The 12,015-nt window shown below is 45.1% G+C and overlaps 1 protein-coding gene across 2 annotated transcripts; it reads right to left on the bottom strand.

Annotated features, from left to right (window-relative positions):
* Window positions 1-1,595: 1,595 nt before the first annotated feature.
* On the bottom strand, window positions 1,596-10,857 carry chchd7 (coiled-coil-helix-coiled-coil-helix domain containing 7). Of its 2 annotated transcripts, none has more exons than XM_056299640.1 (5): window positions 10,714-10,857; window positions 10,429-10,476; window positions 4,072-4,131; window positions 3,850-3,948; window positions 1,596-2,421 (listed from the first exon to the last, which is right to left on the bottom strand). In XM_056299640.1, exons 1-5 carry the CDS (start codon window positions 10,801-10,803, stop codon window positions 2,317-2,319), a joined length of 402 nt encoding a protein of 133 aa, XP_056155615.1. In that variant the 5' UTR covers window positions 10,804-10,857; the 3' UTR covers window positions 1,596-2,316. The 2 variants fall into 2 exon arrangements, with proteins under 2 accessions (XP_056155615.1, XP_056155616.1); XM_056299641.1 differs by lacking the exon at window positions 10,714-10,857 and adding an exon at window positions 10,560-10,651.
* Window positions 10,858-12,015: the final 1,158 nt, after the last annotated feature.

Below are 12,015 nucleotides of genomic sequence, written 5' to 3'. Positions count from 1 at the left end.
ACTGGAAATGACTTTAAGGACTTAAATCGTACCCGCGCTAAATTATCCCGAATATTGGGGAGACTGCTGTCCGTTACGGCGGGCCGGGCTCAGAAACCGCAGCCGCGCTTCCGGGAAACGAATTCCCGCCCGATTCGCACGAACGCCCCCGACTTCCTGGCTTGTGACGTCATTTAGGCGGAAACTCGACGGACGGAAATAAATGTTTGGTTGACGTTAAGAAACTTTTTATTATTTTTTTTTATTTTTAATATTTTAGAATTATTATTATTGTGATTATTATTATTTTATAACACGTCCTGCATATATTTTTTGCTGAAATGTAATTTGTAAGGTTTTAGGCTGTAACCGTTAGTTGCTGTCCACGCAGGGTAACGTAGACCAGTTAGAAAAGTTATTTATTAGCATTGACCCCGATAACAAGTCAGGCAAAGCGGCATTTTGGCGGCTTTGTGTGACGCAGTAGCGCAGCAACAAGGCTGGGCAGCAGAATACGACGCGTCTTTGCAGCGTCCATCTTGTTTCCGGGTGAAAGCTCGTGAACAGCCCCCGCGCAGGACACGGGGCCATCCTGTGAATAGACGAGCTTTTACCGCGCGGGAACAAAAGCTGGGAGCTTTTTTTTTTTAATTAACTTTTTTGAATAGGGAACAAATAAATTGATCTTTGTGCACCGAAAAGGCGACGAATGTGGTAACTGAGATTATACAGTAATGTTAGCGTAAAGAATTGATACTGTAAACTACTGATAAAACATGTTAGCCCCCTAACTAACGGGTCTGACCCTTTAGCCGAGCGGTTAGTGACGTCGCCTTGTGACGCAGTGCTCGCCGTATCGAATCCAGCACCGGGCAACAAAATAGCCGGATACAACACTATGGAAGGAAGAATTAATTACTCAGCGGCGTATTGTATAATCTATATGTATTCACTCAAAAATTATAATCATTTATGTTAAAGTAAGTATTGGGTTATTTTTAGATGCATGGCAACTATGGAAATAATGGCGTCAACAAAGGGTAGTTGAGCTGTGTGTTAGACACCATTATATTTTCAGGGAACCAACAGGTGACCTAACGCACTGCGGTCACTAGATGGCAGTATGTGAATCAATGTCTTGATAGGAAATATGGAGACATGATTTGAAGTGGAGAGTGGTCCGAGTTCAAGCTCTGCATTGGGAGGAGACAGGGGTAAAGCATAAAAGAAGTGGGCCTTCAGAAGATGCTTCAGTTGCTCTCGTCCCGGGACCGGCTCGGTTTGTTGTACTTGATTTGTGTTGATGCAATACACCTATTTACATCAGACTCGAAAGTATTAGACATTGAGTGCCTTAAATGGATTAGTGTGCAGAGAAGACATTCTCCCACAGCAGTCTGTCGATAATGTAAAAGTACTTTTCATCTGGCACAGCTCAAAATGGACGTCAGGATGAGAGGGCTCAACATCTTGCTCAGGAGCACTGTGGTAGGCAGCTCTCCTCCCTGTCAAAGAGACTGAACCCGAATTACAACAAACGCTGCAGTACTGCAGTATTTCAGCATTGAACACCTTTGGGGAAAGGAGGGGCCATGACTACCAAACTGATTTCACAGTTTCTCTTTAATCAAATCATCTCTGTTGAGCACAGAAACACCCTCCATCAAGCACACACTGTTATCAAGGACCTCCAATATACTTAAAAGGGCACACGTGGCAGAATCTCAATCCACTATTTATCAAGATATTTAGATATATATTTGTTTCATCCATTAGGCAACATAAAAATATCTTTCATAGCTTCAAAATGTTGTGATATCGCTGGGGATTTTTGTGAACGAAAAGCAGAAAATTCAACTCTACTTGTTGAAAACCATGTGAAAACATACACTTGACTGTCCGCCATAGATTTGAAAACTTTTCAACGCTCATCCGATTGGTTTGCATCCACCGCTGCATCTGAAGGGCGAAAACATTTTTAAATCTACAGTGATGGTCCCATGGATGCTCTTGTCTTGTTTCGACATGTATATTACTGGATGACTGATGTGAATTCAGCTCTACTTGGTGCCTGGATGACATGGGTCTCCTCATTGTCATTGTTTTCCTTAAATTACAGATTACTGACCGACCCCAAGCAAGTGCAGGTGCAGTGCAGCCACCTGGTCTGGACTTCAGAAATACACACAGGCGATGGCATTGCACCTACAACCCTGTAGGTCGGTCGTGCAATGAATCAGAGGCACTGAAACTCGCAAGCCTGCTGGTCTGTCCTAGACTCGCCAGTCCAGGAAAGCAGTAGTCCCTCTATTTGAATTTGATCTTGTGCAGAAATCCTCAGTATGGCTTTCCTCCGATCGCAGCGAGGATCTGTTGTCTCTCCTCAGCAGTGGGCATGTCCGGCTTGATGCCGTCCCTTCTCCTCTGGATCATTATGTTGTGCTACAAGGAACCAAATGGACCTTTTAATTCAATACATTCTTTGTGTCATATCAACTGTCAGCTAGCTGATACATACAAGTACTCATCATTGCTTAAGAGCAGTGAACAGAGCATCCTTCTCAAGCTGAACACATTGGGCCAGCTCCATAAAAATGGGGCCTTTATGAGAATATCTACTATCACGTTCACGTAAGTGTTTCACATCTGTTACCTCTTAAAGCTTGAATCTTTTACTTATGTTTTATGTTACTTTTCTCCATTAATAAATCACAGAAAGTTGAATCGGTTCATCTGGACACAACGCTTATTGAGAGAGAAACGTTTCATCACTCATCCAAGTACACCCAACATCCACTGCACGTCTGCCTGTCTTGGGAGAGAGAGCCCTCCTCTGTTGCTCTCCCTGAGGTTTCTTCCTATTTTTTCTCCCTGTCATAGAGTTTTTTTTAGGGAGTTGTCCCTTATCCGATGTGAGGGTCCAAGGACAGGATGTTGTGCTGCTATAAAGCCCACTGAGGCAAATTTGAAATTTGCGATAATGGACAATACAAATGAAAATGACTTAAGTGACCTCTTCAGTCTCAACTGACTGCGGGTATCCCCACCCTTATAAACAATACAGTGGCATAATGACCGAAACCAACGATCAGTTTTCTATGCAAATTACCCTGAACATTAACTAGTTACAATGGTCGTGTACTGTTCACAGAGGATTTGGGAATAGTTGCAATCACAGCATTGCAAGATGGTGACAGATGTACTCTTTGGCCCCCCTCTAGGCCTCTTTGACTCCCCATTCAAACCAGCGTTCCTCCTGGAGGGGGGGCTAAGAGTACATCCGTCTCCATCTTACAATGCTATGATTGCAACTGTTCCCAAATCCTCTGTGAATAGTACACATGGCCATTCCAGTTCCAGTTAATGTTCACGGTAATTTGCATATGAAACCCATCGTTGGTTTCGGTCGTTACGTGTTGTCTATAAGGGTGGGGATACCTGCAGTCAGTTGAGACTGAAGAGGTCACTTAGATGAGTGATGAAACGTTTCTCTCAATAAACCTTGTGTCCAGATGAACTGATTCAACTTTCTTAAGAGGTGGCAGTGGTTTCCTAAAACAAGGAGACAGACAGACGCAACAGAGGATGAAGTTTCAGATCCCAGAGGTTGGTTAAAGCACCTGCTTGATAAGAGCTGAAATGAGTTTTGGCTGCCTGGATTATCTCCATCAGTCGCTCTATTACACGATCCAAATGACACTGCTTAGTTTGCCGACAAGAAGATAAACCTGAAATGTTTTTCAGAAAACCACACGAGGCCAGGCGGTGAAAGAGCACAGCTGACGGTTTCTAATGAAATTCACAATGCTTTTCTGAAACTGTTTCAATTTTCTTTTCTGATAAGATTTGACCTTTAATATAAATACTCACCCAGTATTTCCTACAGGTCTTATATCTCTGGAAATACGCTGAACACACACTCTTATCGTAGTTGTTTGCAGCCAAGCACTTCTGAGACCCGTCACTCTCCTGTATAAAAACAAGGGGTCTGGTTATCGAGACAAATACAACATTATCCAACTCAACCCAGCAGCCGGCACCATTATCACACCGTGAGATTGATGGTATTGTGTAGACAGTCATTTAGCTTACTTCAATGCATGGGTTAATGTCTTGGTTCCGAACTTTTCGTGTATTTTTATCCATTTGGATCTGCATGTAAGGGGACAATATCAACAGGTTCAAGTTGTTGCACAGGTTATTTTCACTTTACCTATTGATAACAGGTGATGTAAACCAAACCGTAAACCGCAGCATGCCAATGTAACGGGGCAGACCTGAATGATGAGACAAGGCTGGACAGACATCACGTAAACAACTACTTTTTCAAATCAATGTCAAGTTCTATTACAATCTAGAAACTAAACTCACAGTGTGCTAGTCTGACTGTGTCATATTTCAAGACGAGTTTTTCAACTCGGTCAAAAAGTAAAACTTCCCCTGCTTCCTTAATATAACTACAGAGGAACCTCCGAGGTACCATTTTAAAAGTGCTTAGAATAGAAAGCCGTGTCTAGTAATTTATTTGTTTTCCCCCAGAAAAAATGCTTAAGAGATTACATCATACAAATAATGATCAGATCTACTGTTTAAAATGCATTGTAAACTCATCGCTGCAGATTATTATGTAGTAGATTATCTTTCTAGAGCATAATGTGAGGAATCCATGAGCTCTTTTTAACAGCCGAATTGTCCGGACGGTGTTTTATGTCTGTACACTGTGGTGAATGGGGAGGATTTTCCTGTTGACTTGTACACCAGCCAGGACATCCATCCCTCCATCCATTATCCAAACCGCTTATCCTGCTCTCAGGGTCGCAGGGATGCTGCAGCCTATCCCAGTAGTCGTTTGGCGGCAGGCAGGGAGACACCCTGAACAGACCACCAGGCCAAAATCCACCTTAAATGTGGTAAGTATGAACAGCGGATCATCCGTTTCCATCTCTTCCTGTCCTCTGCATCTTCCTCTCACACCAGCCGCCTGCATGTCCTCCCTCACCACATCCATAAACCTCCTCTTTGGCCTTCTTCTTTTCTTCTTCCCTGGCAGCTCCATATTCAGCATCCTTCTCCCACTATACCCAGCATCTCTCCTCCACACATGTCCAAGCCATCTCAATGTTGCCTCTCTTGCTTTGTCTCCAAACCGTCCAACCTGAGCTAATGAATCAGTATGACATATGTACTCTACATAGTCAGATCATAAGCAAAAAGAGACAACAGCCATACATCCATCAATTATTCAAACCACATATCCGTACTTAGGGTCGTGGGGATGCTGGAGCCTAAGACACCCTGTACAGGCTGCCAGGCCATCACACACACACACACACACACACACACACACACACACACACACACACACACACACACACACACACACACACACACACACACACACACACACACACACACCTAGGGACAATTTAGCACGGCTGAGTCACCTGACCTACATGTCTTTGGACTGTGGGAGGAAACCAGAGCCCCTGGAGGAAACCCACACAGACACGGGGAGAACATGCAAACTCCACACAGAGGACAACCCGGGACGACCCCCAAGGTTGGACTACCCCGGGGCTCGAACCCAGGACCTTCTTGCTGTGAAGCGATCGTGGTAACCACTGCACCAACCTTCCTCCAAAAAGAGACAACAGTATTAGAAAAATAAATCTATCTTTTTCGACGTGGAGGTGGATCCCCTGTGCAGCTCATGTAACCTGTGTTGACACGATGAGCTAAACTTGGACGGGTACCATGTGCGTTTTTGATTTTTTTCTAATTTGTTTATTAGGTGGACTCGTAATGACGATGAAAAATAGCAGGCTCATAATTTGTGTTGTTAACTTCTAGTTAGTGTAGTACAAACAATGTCTGCGTGGTCTGAGTGACAGGTTAAGACAGCCACACACATTGGCTGGGTTGTACGGAAATGTCACAAACCTGCAGAAAATTAGATTCATCTGTTGATTTTGTGGCACAGGTTTTAAGCCCGGCATTAAATCCACTTTGCAGTTTTAGTTTTGATGAAATGCATTTTAACCTGAGGGGGACATTTCACAAAAATAGACTGACTGACTGCGGCTTCAGAGGATGAAGAAGTGATTCTGCAGCATATGTTAAAAAGAGATATGATAAAATGGGATTGTGACAACAGCCATCCATCAACACTGGTTTAACCTTTGTGATCACGGCGAGATGATCTACGAGTTCACAATCGAAATTATTTCCATTCAGAAAAATGATTCATTGCATCCATTAATACTTTCTGCCTTCACCCAACCTTCACCTTACAGCTTTCTTACGAAGCCAGCCGTCACAAGTCGAAAGTCTCTGCATGGCAGTCATAAAAAACTACACCGGCTATTCCTTTACTCTGATGGTTTTCTTATTCCCCCCCCCCCCCCAATTATACCCAGCCAATTGCCCCACTCTTCGAGCCGTCCTGGTCGCTGCTCCACCCCCTCTGCCGATCCGGGGAGGGCTGCAGACTACCACATGCCTCCTCCCATACATGTGGAGTCGCCAGCCGCTTCTTTTCACCTGACAGTGAGGAGTTTCACCGGGGGGACGTAGCGCGTGGGAGGATCACGCTATTATTCCTCCCAGTTCCCCCTCCCCCCTGAACAGAACAGGCACCTCGACTGACCAGAGGAAGCACTAGTGCAGCAACCAGGACACACACCCACATGCAGCTTCCCACCTGCACGGCCAATTGTGTCTGTAGAGACACCCGACCGAGCCGGGGACAACACGGGGATTCGAACCGGCGATCCCCATGTTGGTAGGCAATGGAATAGACCACTACACTACCCGGACGCCCCTGGTGTTCTTATTTCACCTCTGCAAACCTAAAGTTGGAGTCGGAGGGGTAATAATAATCATTACATTCATATAGCGCTTTTCTAGACACCCAAAGCGCTTCACGTTGAAGGGGGCAACTCACCTCAACCACCACCAGTGTGTAGCACCACCTGGGTGACACACGGCAGCCACCCTGCACCAGAACGCTCACCACACCTCAGCTTGAGGTGGAGAGGGAGGAACCATTGAGCCACTTACATGGGGGGGATTATTAGGTGGGCAGATGGAGAGAGCCAGGTTGGACATTTTGCCAGGACACCAAGGGGACCCCCTACTCTTTGTGATACGTGCTACGGGATCTTTAATGACCACAGAGAGTCAGGACCTCAGTTTAACGTCTCATCCGAAGGACGGCATCTCCTACAGCACAGCGTCCCCGTCACTGCACTGAGGCATTGGGATTTGACATTTGTTGTTTTTTTTTTTTTTTTTAGGACCAGAGTGGAGACTGCCCCCTACTGGCCCAACAATACTACTTCCGGCAGCAACTCTGTTTTCCCCAGAGGTCTCCCACCCAAGTACTAGCCAAGCCCACACCTGCTTCGCTTCCGTCACTTGGCAGAGCCAGGGTACGTGTCGGTATGGCCGCCAGCGTCCGAGATCCTTTTACATTCCTTTACGTCTAGATTTACATTTTATCCCGTCCCTTAAAAACAGAGAGAGTCCAAAACGTGTTCTACAAAGCGCGTCATCATGTGTGAGTAACATAAAGAACCTTGTGATTTTTACTTTGAATAAATACGAGCTCGATGTCGTTTTCTCTTTCTGCGGTCCAGTACTTTCTCACGCCGTTACTGACAGATGTGCTTTTCACCGACTTGCAACAGAGACTTTTTAAGGAAGCAAAATGAGAAATGGCGTGATAGTTACTGTAAATAGTGAAAACGTCTTGAAATATTGCCGTTGCTTGGAAATTGCACATTTAAGCCACAACATGAGCCTGAACTCTTCCTCTGTCCATCAAACCCTTCTGTTCTCAGAAACCAGCCCAGCTCCTCATTTAACGTTCGAGTCAGCTAAGCTCCTGAGCTGGCCTTCGAAAACACTTCCCCCATGCAACACCTACAAACACACACACACACACACACACACACACACACGCACACTTGTCCTTCATTCCCTCGATTGCGCCAGTCGTAGCTGGTATCACATAAAATAACAACACACTTCAGTACCAACTTTAACCCTTTACTCCACACACGTCTGTCTAATTCCAATCAATATCTCTCTATTGGTAGCTCTAAGGTTCTGCCTACTACTGGCCACTTCAACAAGACGCCGCTGATAATATAAAAAGCTTCGGTTGAGCCACTGTAGAATATTCAATTTCTTCCTTTAAGCCATCTCTCGGTAGTTTTTGCCGTGTGCTCTGGGTCATTGTCTTGTCGGCACGTGAATCCTCACCCTCAACACAGATCTCTTAAAAGGTCCGTCTGTATTTGGCTCCATCCATCTTGCCCTGGATGGCAGTGATGCCGTCACAACATGCTTGATGGTCGGGAGGATGTTTCCTGGTTGTTCGGCTGTGTTTGGTTTGCACCAAACTCATTTTACTTTCGGACAAACTTTAGTCCCATCGGGTCACAAAATCTTCGAGAACGGCTCAAATTTTGTCGCGTAGCCTCAAGCAAACTCCGAACCTGACTTAAAGGATAATTCCAGTTTTTATAACCCAGGTCTTACTTTCGTGGTTTTTTGCCATCGTGCATATTGGTTTATCATTTTACTAACTGGCCTGGTTTTGGAAATGGGACCTCAGCTTTACAGCAGTGTCTTACGAGACAACGGAACACAAATTTTCAGACAATTTAATTTACCCAGTTACCTAAACCAAATATATGGAAGTGAAAACGAAAGCACAAGTTAAAGCTTTTTACCCAAAATGTCCAATATTATCACATGGCTGATCTACTTCCTGGTTCAGCCTGCAGGAAGTAGCAGCCTCTACTTACTGTAGGTATTAGTAACCATCCATAAACTAGCTGGCCAGCACAACAGAGAAGTCCTAGAAAATGGACAGTCATGGACACAGTCTGACTTGAGACACTTGGGGGGGGGGGTTTGTTGTTTAAAGGACAGGTTTAAGACTCCTGTTCACTGGTCCCATAAGACACCGTTGTAAAGCTGAGTATAGTGGCGGTTCCCTGTCCAAAATCTACTAAATGAAGCTGGTGAGTAAAACGACACCATAACTTATGTGCAAATAGAAAAAACTACAAAACTAAGATCCAGGTTGCAAAATACTGACATTTTTCTTTAGGGTTAGTTTTCTCTGAAGTGCCTTTTTTTTTTTATAGCTGCTCTCAGAAAGAGGTGGAATCTGTGAAGTGCTGAGGAGACTGCTGCTGTCTGAACAGTTTTATCTCATTTCTGCCAACGAACTCTGCGACTGTGTAGCTCATCTCTTGGCCAAATTCCTCACAGATATCCGTTCTGTCTGGTTTCTCCGTTTGGTAGGACAGTCTGACCTTGGTAGTGTTTGGGTTGTGCCATTTTAGTTTATTTTTTTCATTTTGTTACGACAGACTGAACAGTGCTTCTAGAGAGGTTAAAAGCTTTACCAACCATTTTGTGACTTTCTCCTCCTAACAACTTCATCTCAAAATCCCCGGTGCTTTTCGTTTTGTCTTCGTGACAGTAGGACTACTTTTGAGCTGTTGCTTCAGTTGTGAAACCTCAAAAGTCTGTGGTATTAAATGTGCAATCGTGCATTTGAACACGGGTAATTTAAAAAAAAACAACAACATGTGGACCTTGTTAATCTATATAACACGATCAAGAAAGTTTGCTATACCTGGCCCAATTTAACAGTTAATTCAGCACTTATCCTTTGAGTGATTTTTGAGAGTGTCTCCCCGCCTGCTGCCCAATGACTGCTGGGATAGGCTCCAGCATCCCTGCACGAGCCGGATAAGCGGTTTGGATAATGGATGGATGGATGGAATTTGTGAAATAAATTCTGGAGACGTGTCTTGACACACGCTCAGTAGCCCAGGTAAGAAAATCTTAAGAGAGTTGAATCAGTTCACCCGGACACATTCGTTGAGAGAAACGTTTCATCCCTCATCTAAGTGACCTCTTCAATCTCACGAACTGATCCAACTTTCTGGGAAATTGAGGAGACATTTAGTTCTTTTGTTTTTTTCCCTTCCATTTTTACATTACAATGGATTAGTAGTATGGAAGCAGAAAGAAATTCCAGGGGAAAAAAAAGAAATGATCAGTTGAAGCTGAATAATTTCTTAAGTAAATGTATGTCACAAAAATGCAAAGATTGTGATTTTCTTTTTCACCCCTGGGTAACCAAAATCCCCAAAATGTACTACTATTTTATTTATGTTTGTTAAAAACAACCTCAGGAAGAATAAGCTCAGGCCCAAAATGCATTTTTTTCCAAGCTGTTTTTTTTGGGGGGGGGGGTCTTCTTTCTCTGTCAGCTACAGTGAAACTGGCCATCTCCTATAATGTAACACTGACCTTCACTGACGTCCGCGAGCGGATGTGAAAGACGGTGAAGTGCTCCAGCTTTCTGGTATGCACATAATGTAACATCATAATAAGGAATGAATTGCGAGATGAATAACCTACCTTTGGAATTTCCAACTGCTCCTCGCCAGCAATAACTCGTCGGTGCGCCTTTGAATCGAGAGCAATGAAGGTTATCCAAGCTGGTAACAAAACGGGGGCCATGCGCAACACATGCACCACATTAGACTAACCTGAGCCTGGGTAATCAATAAAGTATTTCTGCCATAAAACCAACCACCGTTAGTGGTCCTCTGCATCGCTAGTCACATGCAGCCTAGTGAGGTTAAACTGGCTCTAAACTACCCATCATGCACATGTCAAAAAGATATATGCACAACGGCGCACCAGCAAAATCACCCATACGTCCACCGGAAACTGACAGAACGCTGGACCAATAGGAAGCTCCGCACGCCGGATGAGTGCCGAGGTCTCCATAAAACGACACAGCGGTAAACCAGTGAGATCCCGTCGCCGATATCTCGGCCCGCCCACCGTTGTTAATGAAACTAAACCGAGGTTAAAACGATTGACAGTATCCCCGGCGAGTCCAAAAATTGAGTTTTATTCAAAGCGACTCTAAATGACACCGGGGGCGAGAGCGGCGGCGGCGCGGGCGAATCAGAACGCGCGGGGCGGGCGGGACTCGGGGGTGGGTGGGCGTGGCCTAACGCGTAGTTTGGGTGCACCGCAGCGCATACACAATGGCTGCTGGAAAGAGGAGAAAGCAAACAATTTTCAGGCCCGCCGCGTCTAGCGAAAAATATGAGGAAAAAATTATTAAAAATTCGGAAAATAGTTGAAAGTCGAGAAAAACCCAGCAGAAAGGATGTTAAGGCGCCCGGGGTGAGTTTGGTGTGAAATAAGCAAATGGTTACCCGGTTCTTAAATTAAAATATCGGGGTTATTTAAATTATGAGAGAGGGGTGAGCTGTGGGGGAGAGAAAAAAGTTTTGTGTTAATCAGTTACCCCAGCTCGGGACCGCGGAGAAAACCCTAAGGGAAGGCACGAGCGCTGGGGGAAATTTAAATAAATTATGTCATGCGGCGCAAGTCTTGTCCCCGTTTCGGCTCCGTGGATTGTCGAAAGCCGTAGGAAGCGGCGGACAGGAGAGTGGAGGAGGAGGAGGAGGAGGAGGAGGGGGGGGGAGAGAAAAAGTTGGGAGAAAGTTTGTGAACATGTCAACTCAGTTTGAAGTTATTTGGGAATTATAATAACAACGGCGCAGCGACGACCGCCGGAGCACACGCGCACTCGGATCCGGCGATAATGTCAATATTAATGCTTGCCCGCGCGTGCTCTTTTAATTTCCCCCCCCCCTCGTGTGTTTTTTTTAAAAAGTTTTGGATAATGACCCGGCGCGACTATATAACCTTATCGATCAGGGGGCACATCTCACTCTGCGAAACGGCAACGCCGAGCGCGGCTACTGTGCGTGCTACAGTGGCGTTTTATCAGCCCCGTTTACTCTTTCTGGGCTATGTGCTACCCACACGTTGCCATCTGTCCAAAGCTACCCCGACCGTTCCCGCAGAGATGACAATTAATGTGTGAGCCGTTTCAGGGCTCCCGCAAACAAGAGACGGAGACGACTTGCTTGTCAATATCCCACCAAAATGGAGGGAGAACTTAAGGCAGCCTGGCTTATG

This window comes from Lampris incognitus, chromosome 19 (assembly GCF_029633865.1).
Source record: "Lampris incognitus isolate fLamInc1 chromosome 19, fLamInc1.hap2, whole genome shotgun sequence".
NCBI lineage: Eukaryota > Metazoa > Chordata > Actinopteri > Lampriformes > Lampridae > Lampris > Lampris incognitus.
Note: the sequence above shows the minus strand (reverse complement) of the source record. Positions and strands in the feature narration are given on the sequence as shown.

Bases quoted from the DNA above. Each gene is read 5' to 3' on its own strand.
- chchd7 (XM_056299640.1), bottom strand. From the start codon at position 10,803: ATGGAGACCTCGGCACTCATCCGGCGTGCGGAGCTTCCTATTGGTCCA. The intron at 3,949-4,071 runs GTAAGCTAAATG...GTTTTTATACAG, and splicing joins ACATTAACCCATGCATTGAA to GAGAGTGACGGGTCTCAGAA. The intron at 2,422-3,849 runs GTGAGTATTTAT...GGTTCCTTGTAG, and splicing joins AGACCTGTAGGAAATACTGG to CACAACATAATGATCCAGAG.